This window comes from Tamandua tetradactyla, chromosome 4 (assembly GCF_023851605.1).
Source record: "Tamandua tetradactyla isolate mTamTet1 chromosome 4, mTamTet1.pri, whole genome shotgun sequence".
NCBI lineage: Eukaryota > Metazoa > Chordata > Mammalia > Pilosa > Myrmecophagidae > Tamandua > Tamandua tetradactyla.
In genome coordinates this window covers 182510069-182526083 of record NC_135330.1, presented here as the reverse complement: position 1 = coordinate 182526083, position 16015 = coordinate 182510069, and the positions used below count along the sequence as shown (strand labels likewise).

The following is a 16015-nucleotide window of genomic DNA, read 5'->3' as shown; positions in this document are numbered from 1 at the left end:
TGGAAGGAACTCCCAAAGGCCAAATCTGGGATAATTTGAGCAACAAAATAGATAATGTTCTTAATGTTTTGTAATCCATAGAATAAATATTGACAAGCTGTAGATATTAATAAATAATTGAATAAATAGAGAAGAAGAGGCAGCTCCTCCTTAAAGCAGAATTCCAATAAATAAACTTGGAAGGAAAAATAGAAATAGAAAATCACCACTTGGCAAACATCACAGAAACCATCAGGCTATTTGCATAAGGTCTTGTTGGGGACAAGTTCTGAAATATTAAACTACTTGGGAACTATGACCTACCTGTTCCTGCATCTAGGGAACAGCACATGTGTCTTATACATATAACCTGTGTTTTATGTACTTTCTATTCATTGCCTTCCACCCCCCCCCCTTTTTTTTGTTGTGAATCTTTCAGGTAAATAAAAGATATACTACCCTCCATGGGAGCCTCATTTCTAAACCCTTATGTTACCAAGAAGTTAGGATTTAAGGGATGGTAATGATTATTGAATCATTATATAGATATTCCTTTTTAATTTCTAGTATATTAAACAGAGGGAAGTACTAAAATCTTTGAATTATAATTCAGCTGCCTTGATCTCTGATAATGATCGTATTGCGTAGCCTTTTTCTTGTGCCCCTGTGATTATACTTGTGACTGACCTTTGCTTGTACCCATTTTACCTGGTTTTTCTTTAGAGTCTTATGATTACTAAAGAGAACCCCTAATATTTATTTTAAAAAGGGCCTTTTTTTAATAGAACTAACCCACTCCAAGTCCAAAGTTATCTTGATAATCAGAACTGGATCTAACACAATGGGTATACCTGACATGCTAGCAGTAGCTTACACTTTAACCTGTAAGTGACCTATACCTCATTATATTACCCAAAGTCACACCCATCTTCATATTAAGGCTGCCATTTTCTTACATACTTTCTGTGTCCAGTCATGTAATCCATCTGCGCATGCTCAATAATTAGATCACTTCTAATTACACCATCCAGAGCCACTGTGCTCATTATCTTAAAACCTGCCTATCTTTTGATACTATAAAACTATCAGAATTGCTGCAGTTTGGGGAGGCAGATTTTTGGGTCTGATAGGCCATCTGATCTCCTGCTTCATATCTCAATAACCTTTCTCTCTTCGAAACCCTGGTGTCTCAGGAATTGGTCATTTGAGTGCATCAGGCAGAGAACTCACTGCCTTTGTGTGGTATCATTTGAGCCTCTGTATATGCTCTTCTCTGTCCAGCAAACTCATATATTGGAGGGAACACTTTCCCCCTTCTCCTGGGGAAACTCCTTCGGGGTAATAACCTGGGCTCTTTCTGTTCCCCACTAGCCTCTCCACCCCATGAAATAAAAGTGATTTAACTGGGGAATTGAGAGAGGGAGCTGGGCATTGCAGCAGCCCTTCCTCTCCTTTTTTGGTGTGTGACTGCCGGCAGAGAACAAAATTTCTGCTGTGCTCCTTTGGGGTCTAGTTTTGCCAGAGTGAGAACCCCATGGGCCAGGGGTGAAAGGAGGCTGGGAATTCCTCAGCTCTGACAGCGACCTGGGAAATCTGCCTAATTTGGGGTGAAGCACCCCCTTTATTCAACTAAGCATTTATCCTGGAGAAAGGTGATACTGTGATCTCCATCTGTCTGACTTTTCTATCTCTCCCTCATTATATTGTGAACTTAGGTGGGGTAATTACTGGGTTGCATTTACCATTATTGGAAATTCTGTCCGCATTGCTAGGAGACGATTGTGTTTCAAGATAATTCTCAGTGCCACTGCCTTGATAGTTTTCTTCAGCACCAGTTCCTTTGAAAAACAACATGGAAAAATGGGGAAAAGTTTGCTTGGGCCAGCCCAGAATTAACCCACCCCAAGTCCAAAGTTATCTTGATAATCAAAACTTATGAACAATTTTGAAATCACACTTATGAACGTTTTTGACCCACATTTTATCTTAAATGTTAAGTTGGCATGCTAATACTGCTTTCAAATTTTATTTGAAAATGCTTTGGAAAGTTAATAAGTAAAAGAGACAGACATCATTTGACTGTCTCCTTCAAAGAAGTTTGGGCCTCAGCAGACATTGGATGAACTGGGATTCATATCTGGATTCAAAATTTCAAGAAAATGCTGAACCTCCCTACTGCTGAATGCATTTTCATGTACTGCTTGAAGATTTCTGATACCTGATTCTCTCCTTAGCACCTGTCAATCAAATATGCTGTCTTGGTTCTCAATGTGCTCTTTATTTACTTACATACATTTTTAACAATATGAAGTTGCACTTTGGAAAAATATGCTCTTTGTTTTTGTTCATTATTAGCTGTGTGGCCTTGACCCAGCCATCTTTTAACCTTAGTTTCATCACCTGTCGAATGGGGCATCAAATGAGATCATGCATGATGAACTAATAAAGTGCTGGTTAGCTGGAAGTTCTTATTTTTGGTGTGCCTTGTGTGTCTAGAGTGGCTAAACTGCATCTGCCTCCGAGTGCAAGAGCATGCTTGACAGGGCACTGCAGGGGTCATTCCAAAATAAGGGTGAATTGTCCATGTTGGCCCAGGTTTGACTTCCATTGTCTCTGGGAGACTATAAAAATGTTATTGGATGATTGTTTCTTTCGCATCTCCATTTGCTTTTACTCCAGAAGTAGGTGGTCTCAAGGAATGCTAAAATTATGTGATTGCGCATTCAATACCATGGGCCTCTAGGAAGATATGCAATTATAGGTTGAAAACTGTATACTTGCTTTTACCTGTTACTATATGTGTTGGAAAATTTGTTGGTGCTCTTTGTTTTCCATCCATTGTTGATTTATTTGGAGACAACATCTCTTGGACTAAAATTTCATCTTAGGGAAAGTACACAAAGACATGTTAAGCCAGCAATGCAGGACTGAATCACTTTTGTTCTGTAAGTACCTAAGGCAATCTCTGAATACAGGGAATGAAAAACAGGAACTCAATGGATATGGACTTGACTTTCTAAAGGACCTTGTCTGGGATGGGAGAACACTGCCTAGCTAAATAATTTTGGAAAATCTGAGATTGTCCAGATATCTTGGGCAATAAATATTGCCACTAAATATATAATGCTAGAAACGTTGCTCCAAATGTAGTCATAATTTTCCTTCTTACCTCTATTGTCATTCCATCCCATCTGTGAGATTTCCCCAATCTGTCCTCCATTTTTTTCTGGATTTTTACATAAATGTGATGTTATTTTCTTCATTTAAGTTCTTATGGCCTCTCCCAGGAAGCTTTAAACAATAAGAGTCCTGGACTTTGTCAGTCAGACATAAACCCAAAATCTGGTTCTGCTTTTATCAGAATGTGATTTTTGACAAATGCCTTCACCTCTCTGACTTTTGATTTTCTCATCTGTAAAATGGGTATTTTATATTTAATTCATAGGGCTTTCATGGGGATCAAATTAAACAATGTATGCGGAGAGCAGTTAACACAGTACCTGAATCAAGGGGGAGGCTAAATAAAGGCCGCTATAGTCATCGGCTCCTTGACAACGTAATCATCACCCACACCCCCGTCACCCATCAGCTGGTCTACAGTGCCAGTTTTCTACTGATTGGAATCCCACCTGGATGCTCAACTCGTTGCCCAGGACATTCCCAATCTTGCTCCTCAATCTGGAGCAAACTGGACAGTTGGTCACCCTAGTTCCAGCTTATGTGGGATGTATGAGGAAAAGGAAGAAAAAGACCTAAAATATCACAGGAAACTGAAAATGTCTTAAGATATGGAAGAAAAAGCTTCTGCCACAGATCTTGCTGCTTTCTTAGTCAAAGCCAGTCTCTTCTTCTTTCTTGCAGACCCAAATCTAATTTTGTTGAGGGGCAATATATCCAGCCCTAGTGAAATGTGTTCACTAACTCCTACAGTGGGGGTGATTGATAGGACACATAAAGATAGGCAGAATTCAACTGGGGGTCTGCAAAGGATTTCTCTTTTCTTGGTGAAGGAGAAATATGTGACTGGTACTGCACTCCCCAACTTCCTCTTGTTTTGAAAGTGGAGGTGATGCCTGGAGCTGTGGAAGCCATCCATCATCAAGAAGCACAAGCATGAGGGAATGGTCGTGATGATCTCAAGGAATCTGTCCTGATATATTAAACTGCTGAACCAAAGCCAGGAACCGCCTCCCTCCTGACTTCTTGTAACATCAGGAACATAAGCCCTGGTGTGTCTAAGCCTATGCTTGTCAGGTTTCTTTTCACTGCAGCCAGTCACATTCTTAACTTGTACAGCTTCTCTGGCAACACCTTACTTGTCCTCACTGAGATGATCTTGGCCACTTTCTGGGCCAGCTCCTATATAAAAGAACCAATCTTAAGTTACTAAAAAAAATAATGGTCTCTATTTACCTTTTGGGTCAGGGAGAAGAGTGGATTTGTGCAGCAAGTATTTATTGAGCACTTACTCTGTACTAGAAAATGTATAGGTGCTGGAGGGTTAGAGATGACTCTGTCTTGGTCGCTGGCCTCTGCAGGATTACACATAGACATAACCATGCACAGCACTTCAGCTGTCAAGGAGCAGCCACCAAGGTTTGGGAGGCAGAGAGAAGAGGCCCACCAATGCAGTGAGGGGCAGACAGAGGACATGAACTTGGCTGACATCAGTACAGGGAAGTGGGTCCTCCTAGGGAGCTGTCAGAAACTGCCACTGCTGAGCTCTGGCTTCAGTTACCCAAAATATTTACTGGGGTCACTCTTGTCCATGTCACCAAAAAGACCTGGTTCAAATCAATCTGTTACATACAGGAAAGCAGAGGAGTAGCCTCTGAGGGATACTAAACTCCATGAAACAGTTGGTGACAGCCCAGTCACCAGAAGACCCACCCACACTCGAATGGCAGTGATAGTTCTAGGGGCCAAAGTGAAAGCCCACAGATAGCCAACGCCCTAGAAAAATGCCTAGAAAAATGTTCCAAAGGTCAGCAAACTGAAACTAAGAGGGTAGCCCTTTGAAAGCTTCCACATTCCTCTAAAACTTTTGCATGTTTTAATCGTAGCTTGAAAACAAATTAAGTAGAAATGGAGCTTAACAGTTGTATCAGGTTAGAAAACACAGTTTTTAAACCATGTCTAATTCCTTATGATTATGTTTTCTTTTTGATAGATATGAAGCTTTCAGTTTCCACCTGGTGGAAATGAGGGGGTGTGTCCAGCCCCACTTCCATGTTTAGTTTGCTAAAGCTGCAGAAATCCCAATGACTCTTCAAGTTTCCTGAGTCCTTTTCCAAAGATTGTTGGTACTCGGGCCAGGTGATGGAAGAGGTGCTGGTTTCTGGACTGTAATTCCCCCAAAATAACAACTGTCAGATCCACCAGTAAAATTGTGTTTTCTCATCAAAGGCCCCTTCTTTGGCCCAATGTAACTTTATTCTTGTTCTGGGCTAATGATTTGACCTTCAAGTTCTTGACCATTTTACCAGACCATAGTATTTTTAGGATCATCTACCTTTTTCAACGCTTACACTTGCATGGGGCTCTACAGTTCACTAGGCCTTCAATGGAACTGAGTTCTCTTGAAACCCTGAACGAGAAACAGAACGGACATCGGCATTTCCATCTTACAGATGTCAACCTGGTTTTGGAGAGATTAAGGTGAACCTGCAAACATAAGAACTAAGTCTGTTGACTTTTATACAGAAATTGCTTAGAAAAATGGATGGTTAATGCGAATAATTTGTTCATGAAAACTACAAATCAATTAGGCCATTAAAGATAAATTTACCAGGCTTTGAAATAAGGCAAAGTGCAATTTCCCGACAAAAGGCAGCTAGCTACCGGAGAAAGGGGTCCGTTTCACTGAGCAGCATCTGCTCTGCCATCATAAAAATCTTTTATCTGAAGGCTTCTAAGCCCAGGGGATGGCATCAGCAACCACACTTCTTTGGGGCTTCCTCTCAGACTTCAAGCAATACTCCTGACCCCACTTCCCAGGCCACAGTGGGCAGAGATGTCCCCAGGATCTGGACCACTCTAGCCAGAGCCCAATGTGAACTGGGGGTGCAGAACTCTGTGCTCCATCTCAGCTCTCCACTCAAGAGGACTTCATAAGGCCTCAGTTTTCCTAAATGTAAAATGAAGGGGGTGGACTAGAAATGTGTGCACTACCTGTATGTTATCTTTGGCAGAGTGTGGCTATTGAGTCCTGGAGACATGGTCAGTCCTCTACTGGATTTTGAAGACTCATCATGACAAAAAGTTCAAAACATTTTGTATTAGTTGCATGTTGCTAGGATAATGTCTTGGATATATTTGGTTAAATAAAATACATTATCAAAATTAGTTTTCATCTGCTGCTTGGGATTTTCGTATGGCTACTAGACAATTTATAATACATGTGATTCAAGCAATGATTATTTTTAAAAATATACTTTTATTGCCAAATCTTCACATATATACATTCCCCTCATGGTGTACAATCAATGATTCATAATATCATCACACAGTTGTGTATTCATTTCCATGATCATTTTTGGAATATTTGCATCACTCCAGAAAAAGAAATAAGAAGAATAAAGACAAAACTCATACATCCCATATCCCTTACCCCTCCCTCTCATTGACCACTGGTATTTCAATCTACCCAATTTATTTTACCCTTTATCCCCCTACTATTTATTTTTATCCATATTTTTTTACTCCTCTGTCCATACCCTGGATAAAAGGAGCATCAGACACAAGGTTTTCACAATCACACAGTCACACTGTAAAAGTTAATATCTTTATACAATCATCTTCAAGAATCAAGGCTAATGGAACACAGCTCAACAGTTTCAGCCACTCCAATATACCATAAACTAGAAAGGGATATCTATATCATGAACAAGAATAACCTCCAGGATAACCTCTTGACTCTGTTTGAAATCTCTTAGCCACTGAAACTTTGTCACATTTCTCTCTTCCCCTTTTGGTCAAGAAGGCTTTCTCAATCTCATGATGTCACATCCTGACTTATCCCAGGAGTTCTGTCCCACGTTGCCAGGGAGATTTATACCCCTGGGAGTCATGTCCCACGTAGGGGGGAGGGCAGTGAGTTCACCTGCCTAGTTGGCTTAGAGAGAGAGCCCATATATGAGCAACAAAAGAAGTTCTCTGGGTGTGATTCTTAAGCCTGATTATAAGTAGTCTTAGCTTCTTCTTTGCAGGAATACATTTCATAGGGGCGAATCCCAAGTCGATCAATAATTCTTAACCCTGCCTCTATTTTAGAATTAACTGGAGAGCTTTAAAATATATATATATGTGTGGTTGTGTGTGGGTGTGTGTATCAGTATGATATAGTATATATCAGTATGTATGTATATATATACTGATGCCCTAGGCCCAGCCCCAAAGCCACAGAATCTGAATCCTTGGATATAGGGTTTTGACAATCTTCTTGAGGAATTGTCCTCTAAGTGAGGTTTGAGAACCACTGGACAAGGCAGTGGCTTAGCCTCAGGGCTTCTGAGGTGCACGTAAATCAGCTGGCATCTCCTTAAATAAAGATGTACTGCAGATCTGGGGCAGGACTTGATATTCTGTATTTTTAACAAGCTCCCAGGTGAAAGCTGATGCCTCTGGTCCGTGGGCCTCACTCTGGGAAGAAAGGTTCCAAGACTCTTTTTAGGTTCAACTGTCAAAAATTCTTTGTTTTTGTAAATTTCTTGGTCGTTTGACTCAGATGCGTGCACTAAAATTATATGCCACGAACAAGCAATTCTCATCACAAACCAAATCACTTCCCTTCATCAACCATGGTTTCTAGCTGATTATTTGGGAAATGCCCACCGATGATCACCTTACCCTTCAAGTACAGGAAACTGCTTACCAAACACTCCAGGCATATCATCCATATTTTTTGTAACTGATGTAGTTTCTGTAGGTAAACCTAGGAAAGCAATAAAAAACACTAATAGTTTCACAATTTTCATTGATTTTGCATTCGTTTCTTTTTTTAAAAATGCAATTTTATTGCAATATATTCACACAGCAAAGAAACCATATGAAGCATTTACTTTTTTAAAATACTATTTTGCATGATGTACCCTAGCCTGCTATAGGGAAAGGAGCTCTGGACTTGGAGTTCCAGTCCCCACACAGGAGAACCAGGTGATCTTGGCAGTGACATTCTCTGGGACTTGGATTTTTCATGTGGAAAATGATGAGAGAGGTGCCAATCCACAGATGGCTGTGAGAGGAAGTGACACGATTTGCAAATGTGATCTGTGGACTAAAATCTGCTCTCCTGGTGGGAACTCACCGATATGATCCATTGCGCATTTAATAAAATGTGCCAGTTCTAAGGATGATTAGGCTCATTTAACTGTTTTGAGGTGAGCAAAGGAAGAGGGATACACATTTCCTTTTTTAATAGCAACATTTTTACCTCTTAATGGAATGGTTCCAACAATGAATGCATTTTGAAAGCTTAGAAATATGCATTTGAAAAATGGAAAAAAATGTCTGAAACGTAATTGCATTTTATGGTTCTGCATTTGTGAAGTGGAAGGGAGACACAGAGAGACCGGCTACTTTTACTTCTTCTCTTTCATAAGCAAAAACAATTTCCAGTTTGGTCCCATTTACAGATGAAGAAATGGAGTCTTGTGGGTGAACTGAAGGTGTCAAGAATGTCAGTCCCCCAAAGGAGTTCATAGACTTTTGGCTTTAAGACCTCAACTGCATCCTCGACATGAACTAACTGTGCTGAACGACAGCAGCAACGTGTGGTGTTCAGAGTGATATTTTCTCCCCAGCAGCACCCAACAAATGGTTCTTCCCTTTTGACATTTGCGACTTGTGTTTATCAGAGGGTATGATGTCCCAGTGTGCTGGTATATGTCCTTGACTCAAGGTCAAGGTCAGCCTCTTCTAGCACCCAGGGAGCTGACAAATTGACCAGAGAGGAGACAACAATCCCTTAGGAAAGGCTTGGCAAGGCCACAGCACCTACCCATTCTGGGCTGCACGGAGCATTCAAGTAGTGTCTGCAAGAATCTGAAGTTCCAACACTAAACCAATGACAAAGCTGATTTTCAAATGGTTTTAATGATAGACAATCTGCATACCAATTGACTCATCTGCACACATGATGGCTTAGAACAATACAGGAAAAATATGTAAAAAGGTCTGTAATGGTGATGACAATTGCTTCCCAGTATGCTGACCTTCGGTAAATGAAACAAACAAAAAGTACAGTTCTCTTTTGATGAGACATTAATGAATCATTAAGAATGGATACAGCTGCATCGTGCAAGCACTTTGTTAAAAATATTCTTTTCATTTTGCGTCTGTCCCATAATTATAATGGAAGTATTGTGCAAGTCAGCCTGTAAGCATGTGCAGTAAAATATTTATGTTTTATAATAACCGTACGGGTTTTAAAGTGCATTGTCAAGTGCAGTTACTTTACTGTCTTTTTCCTGTTGTCACCTCTTACTGACAGTCTTACAGTTTTAAAATGGCACATGCCCCTGGGTTTTCATGATAATTGATTGTGGTTTTTGGACATTTGCATAATGTACTTAATGTCCACCATGAAAGAAACCTTTATTGTTGTGTTCTGTGATTTCGGTCTGCCTGATTTGTGGGAAATGAGTCTGTGACCTGCTCCATCACAGGGACCATGGCTACTGCTTTGGTCTCTGATGGTACACCACACCCTTATGTGGGAAGAAAGTGACAATGTGGTTAGGACAGTTCATGTGGCCAAGGCAAAAATAGCCACAAAGGCAGTAAGACCCCAGAAAGAGAGTAAGGAACCTCAATGTTCACTTTGAGAAAATGACTGGAACTGTTCTTCGTGCTTATATGTAGGTCTCTGAAGCTGAGAAAGACCTTAAGGTTCATCTAAGTTTCTAGTTTTCTAGAAAAGGAAACCCGATTTTGGGAGGGGAAGTGACTGGTTTGCAGTTGCATCACGAGGGATTCATTTAAAAATATCTATATAGAGAGGAATCAGTTTCCACATAGGAGGAACGAACACACCGGAGTGATGGGCAGCAGCTTTAGAGCCAGTCCTGTGCTGCCCTAAGACACACAGGAGCAGTTTTGAACCCTTCTGGCATCCCCAGCATCTCAAAATGCACTTTCCTTTGTAAGCGCCTCACAAAGTTTCTTTATGAAAATGTAGGTTACATTTTTCACTTCTTTTTGACATCCTTAGGCTGTAGTGATCATCTGCCTTCCCCTGCAGAGACCAAGTTCCTCCTGGACTGTCCTCCCAGTTTAAACTTGGATGCTGCCGTGGGCGGGAGGGAAGGAGGGTGTGTCCAGCTCAGTGCCAGGCCCCAGTGTGTCCTGCTCTTTGTGCAGTCTCACTGGCCAGTGGCTTTGTAACTGACAAGTTAGGATTTAAGGGATGATTATGATTACTGAATTATTATATAGATATTCCTTTTAATGTTCTAGTATATTAGAGTAGACAGAGGGAAATACTGGAAATCTTTGACTTGTAATCCAGCTGCCTTGATCTCTGAGAATGATTATATTGCCTTTATCTTGAGCCCTTAAAATTGTAAAAACCTTGAGACTAACCTTCACTTGTACCCATTTATCCAGTTTTTTTTTTTAATTTTAGAGACTTGTGATCTCTAAAGACAGCCCCTAATGTTTATTAATGAAGGATCCTGGGTCAGCCCAGAACTAACCCACCCCAAGTCCAAAGTTATCTTGATAACTGACATTAGCCCAAAATGGGTTCACCTGACAAGATAGTAGCTTTGACTTTAACTTGTAAGTTACCTATACCTCATAATACTAAAAGTCACTCCCCTCGCTATATTAATCATGCCACCATTTTCTTACATGCATTCTATGACTAAGCATGGAATCAATCTCCAAATGCTCAGTAATTAAATTGCCTCTAATTGCATTATCTGGGGCCACTGTGTTTATTACCCTAAACCTGCTCATCTTTTAATGCTATAAAACTATCAAAATTATTGCAGGTTGGGCAGACAGATTTTGGGGTCGGCAGATGATCTGATTGCTGGCTACGCACCTAGTAATAAACTTTTTCTTGCTTTGAAACCTGAATGTCTCAGGAATTAGTCATTTGAACAAATTGGGCAAAAGAATCCACAACTTTGCCCACTAACAGCTTAATGTTCAGAGACCTGCTTGCCCAACCTTGAGAGCCAAGGTTGAGGAGAAGATTCAAGTTAGGGTCACTTTTCTTGAACGTTATTCTTTGGTTGCCCTGATGATGGTTGAAGGTGGAGGGAAAGGCTCGTGGGCCTGAGCATTTAAGCTTCCTAAAAGGGTCGAGGACTGAGGACACGCTCACCTCCCACCCCCTTTGAGCAGCTGCTTCTCCCGACTCCACAGAAGGCTGTCGGGGCCCCTGGCCAAGCGGGATTGCCGCTCATGGAACTGTCCGTATCCTGGAAAGCTCATCTTCCGTGTGCCCCAGTTCCTTTCATCAAGAAATACGTGACACAGAACCAAAAGGGCTGGGGACCAAAAGCTACATGTGGGCCCTGCTGGGACCCTGATTCAAACTAACCAACCTAAAAAAAGACATTTTTGATACAATTGTTGAAAATTGAATATTGGCTGGGCATGAGAGATATAAAGGATATTTGTTAATTTTGATAGTGTGATAATGGCACTGTGAATGTGTAAAACAAGAGAATGAAAACACACACTACTGCTGTTTGGAAAAAAATTGACAATCTTACAGTTTTAAGATGGCAGTTTTTCAGTTTGACCTGAAATTAGTGCTAAAGTACACCCAATTACCACAAAACTGTATGTGTGTGTATGTGTGTGTAGGGATAGAAATATAAGACCACAAAATATGTATAATTATTGCAACTGGGTGATGAGTATGTGGGGGTTCATTATATTAATTCTCTCCTGTTGGGAATGGTTTAAAACTTCCATAATAAAAAGTTAAGATTTACACATATCCTACTCTCTCACGGAGTTCTGCGTTTTAAAAAGGGCTTCCAAGGTAGAAAAACTTGTATACTTAGCTATATTCCCCCAAGGAATAAATCCTCGATGGTAAATTTGGTGAAGCAGGGAAGTAGAGAAGAAGGCTTCACCGCCTGACTCGGCCCAGGGGGAGGCTCCCATTTCCCCACTGCCACAATAATGTACTTATGACTGTACCTGCAGTCGTGTTTATAAACTGGGGCTCAACTTCTTGCCAGCAGTATGGTAGAAGAACAAAGAGGAGGACCACTGCTCCTCTATTCGCTGCCATGCTCCTTCAGTTGAAGGAGGAGGGCCTTCTCCAGCCTTGGTCCCCGGGATACTGCGGAATGCTCAGGGGCCTGTGACATCACCACCAGGAAGTGAGCTGGGGTCTTGCCCTATAGTGGGAGCGGGGGAGTGTGCCCAGGGTCTGTGATTGGGAAGGGAGAAGGGGAAGTTGGCTGCTGGCTTCCATTGCCTATCCTCATCCTGCAGGTCCTGAGGCCTGAAAGGTAGGAAATTCATCAGGAGTGAGGCATTTCAAGGTGTGAGTGATGCAAATTCAACAAGATCTGATGATTGGAAAGAGTTATCGGAAGGAAGCTAGACAACGTATTGAGTTAAAGGAAAACTGTAGAAACCGGGCAGTTCTAGGGATTATGTGAAGAGTAGGGGCTTGATTGCCACTAGGTCCCTCTCAGTCTCTCTCCCCCAGCCTCTCTTCTTCCCTCCCCTTCCTTCTCTGTATCTGCCCTAATCTGCCCCTTGCACTTAAACTTCTATCACAAGACAGAGAAAGTGGCTGCATATCTCCCATTACCATCCTCCCAGCTCCATTCTCCTAGAGTCTTTGAAGTTTCACCACCAGTGCGAGTGAGACAAACCTAAAGGCAGAGTTCTGAGGGGCTTGCCTGGATCCTGCCCCATCACTGGACCAATGCCTATGCCAGGAGCTCAGAGTCAGGTAATGGCCCATCTGGGCCGTGTGCCACTTCCTGCAGTCAGAGGGGTGGGGCCCTGGGGGACGGGTCTTCAAACCACAGCCACGTGGTCTGAGGGGGCTGACGGGAGGTGGCATCTCCTGGCACAGATACGGACCATGAGGGTGGCCCCACTGGTTCTATTTATTTGTTTGTTTGTTTATTTATCTGTTTTTGCTGACATGGGGTCTACTACCTAGATGTGGTAAGTAATTTACTACAAGGGATCAAGGATGATATTTCAAATGTTTTCAGTGCCTGACATTTGAGGGCATCACAGTGGTTTTCAGCTCCTGGTCTGAGCTGATTAGTAGCTCTGAATGAGACACAGGCCTTTGCTCTGAACTCTGGCTACTCAAAGTGTGGCCCCGGGAGCAGCAGGGTCAGTATCAGCATCGCCTGGAAACTTGCTAGAAATGCAGAATCACAAATCCCAACTCAGATTACAGAATCAGAATCTGCATTTTCACCAGTCCCCAGGTGACAAGTGCGCACAACGAAGTGTGAGAAGCACAGAGGCCCTGTGTGGGGGGAGAGGGAGGGAAGAAACTGCTGGGTCCTGGAGGGCAGAGGCTCTACCTGGTGGAGGAAGAAGATGGTGAAATGATGGGCTCCAGGGCCAGGTATCCTTTAAACACCTCAGCTAGGTGGTGCTGAACCTCGAGATTGGAGCTGACCTGCGGAGAGAGGAGCGGACACCGTGCCTGCTGCTTCTGGGCTCCATCTCAGGCCTGGTTCCCTGAGCAGAGTCCTGTGTGCAATGGGCTGCTGGGGGTCACGGCACCACCATGGCTCTGGTGGAGCTGGGGGCAGCGCCCATCAGGGCAAGCTCTGCGGGTTCCCTGGGAGGTGGGAAGCAAAGCAGGCCAGTCACCTTTGGCAGGCGAGCCTCAAAGAAGCTCCAGAAAGGAGGCCCATTTCATCACAGCATGCCACAGGGGATGACGGGTCTCAGAAGACGGGCTTCAGGCTATAAAACTGTCCCTCTAAAAGTGGGTGAGGGGGGTGGGCTACAGTGGCTCAGCAAGCAGAGTTCTTGCCTGACATGCCGGAGACCCAGGTTGGATTCCCGGTGCCTGCCCACGTAAAAAGAAAAAAAAATGGCTGACAGTGCCAAAGTGCCATCCAGACTCACAGTCTGACATGACAATGAGGAGCCCGGGCGCTGAACTTTCCATCCCCGGGCAGCGCAGTAGTTTAACAAGTAAGGACGCTGTGATCATCCCACCACATAGACTTGTTTCCTTAGGATTAATTTAATGCATCAAGTCAGCAGGAAGCCGCTGTCATTCTCAGCTTTATCACCCACCAGAGTGATCTTGGAGCAAGTGGGTTCCTGGAAGTCTTTTTAAAACTTATTTTTATACTCGAGCACAGTTGAGAGGTGCTCTTAGAAAAACTAGGGGATAGAGACTGTTGGGGATTGAATCGTGTACTTATTGAAAGCCATGCTCAAGTTTTAATCATGTTCGTGTGAGTGTGGACCCACTTGTAAATAGGACATCTGAAGATGTGGTCAGGTAAGTTGTGCCCACCAGAATGAGAGCGCCTTACACCACTGCAGAGTACGTCCATGCACTTGGGAGCTACAAGCAGAGGACTGGGTGCGGCAGAAGTGAGAAGTCAGCGGAAACCAGAAAAGCAGACACAATGAGCGAGAAATCACCAAGTGATGGAGGCAGAGGTGGCCCAGGACCCCGAGGGTTGTGGTAAGCCAGCACCAGAGGGCTTCTGACTCCAGGAGCAAGCCCGTGGAGACCTTGATTTTGGGCTTCTAGCCTCCCAAATCATGAGACAATAAATTCCTATTGTTGAAGCCAACCAGTCCCTGCTGTTTGTCATAGCAGCCCTAACAGGCTACGGGGTTGCTTCCCCCCACTGGTGACTTCTGATTCCCTCTAGTCCCCACTTTTGCTCAGAGAAGGAAACCAGAGGAACTCAATGTTGCTTCTTTCTCAGCTGGTGGAACCATCGAATCCAACTTTCTGCACCGTTTCAGGTTTGTCTCCAGGCAGCCTTGTGGAGATGGAGTGGCATCCACCTGCTATCTCACTTGTTCATAAAACAGTTTATGCAGCACTTGCTGGGGGCCAAGCATTGTGCTAAGCATGGTATCACCTTCCAGGAGCTCCCTCCGTACTGGCCACGCACTCCCCTCACTCAGGTGTCCTTACTTGACTACCCCCTCCCCTCAGTCAGGTGTCCTCACTTGACCTCCTCCTCCCCTCACTCAGTGTCCTCACTTGACCTCGCTCGGCCCCTCACTCAGGTGTCCTCACTTGACCTCCCCCACCCAGGTGTCCTCACTTGACCCCCTCCTCTCACCCACGTGTCCTCACTTGCTGGCCTCCCTCCCCTCAGGCAGGTGCTCACCATCTGGAGCTCGGGCCTCTGCTGCCCCTCCCTCCCCACGCGCAGGGTCGGGGACACCTGTTTCCCGGGCGTCGAGGGAGGTGACGGCTCGCGCCCTGTGTGGCTTCCGTGTCCTCTGCGCCTTCTCCCTGGGGAGTCGCCGTCTCGGCCATCCCGGGACTGGAGCTCCTGACACTCGTCCTCGGAGGGGCGCTACTTCCCCGAGTGGAAACCAGCGGAGCAAGGTGAGGGTTGGGTCCCGGTGTCAGGCCAGGGCAGCGCAGGTTTGGGACTTGGGAAGGGAGAAATGGCTTGGGTTCCTCCAGCCCCCACAGGATTCTGTCTTGGGTGAAAAGAAGCTTTCTTCCAGCTGCCCATCGTATTTCAGTCGACTAGAGGCAGAGAGGGGGCAGCGCCCGGAGGCGTTCCCGCCTGCCGGGCTCCCTCCGCTGCCTCAGAAGCCCGCGCCCTGCGCTCAGCCGGGACCTAGAAACCTCCCCACAGCGTCTGTCCCGAGGCGGGGCGCCGACTACGCGCTTTCTCCTCGGGGAATTAACGCTCCGCGCGTGCTGACCCTTCCTTGCTCCGACCTGGCCTTGAACCCCGCCGTCTGGGTGAGGAGCTGACTTTTCTCACCCCCGTCTGGGTGAGAAGACGTGAGCGCGGACGCCGAGAGGAGGCCTCGGCCTGGCTCTCCCCGCCCGGGCGCGTGGCTGTCCTCGGAGCGGCCTCGGGCC

General features: G+C 44.4%; 1 protein-coding gene and 1 long non-coding RNA gene across 5 annotated transcripts in view; one reads left to right on the top strand and one right to left on the bottom strand.

Moving 5' to 3' along the window:
- Window positions 1-12296, bottom strand: part of SPACA7 (sperm acrosome associated 7) — a 40598-nt gene extending 28302 nt beyond the window's left edge. For 2 of the 3 annotated variants that reach the window (XM_077158697.1, XM_077158698.1), the window contains exons 1-4: window positions 12142-12296; window positions 7853-7912; window positions 2767-2862; window positions 1722-1817 (exon numbers count right to left, since the gene is read on the bottom strand). In XM_077158697.1, the coding sequence (XP_077014812.1) occupies window positions 1722-1817; window positions 2767-2862; window positions 7853-7912; window positions 12142-12235 (346 nt within the window). In that variant the 5' untranslated portion in view covers window positions 12236-12296. The remainder of the gene's footprint in view (window positions 1-1721; window positions 1818-2766; window positions 2863-7852; window positions 7913-12141) is intronic. The other variant, XM_077158699.1, reaches the window with a different exon arrangement.
- The window catches only part of LOC143681573 (uncharacterized), a 70933-nt gene continuing 67202 nt past the window's right edge, over window positions 12285-16015 (top strand). For both annotated transcript variants that reach the window (XR_013174736.1, XR_013174737.1), the window contains exon 1: window positions 12285-12458. This is a non-coding gene — a long non-coding RNA (uncharacterized LOC143681573). The remainder of the gene's footprint in view (window positions 12459-16015) is intronic.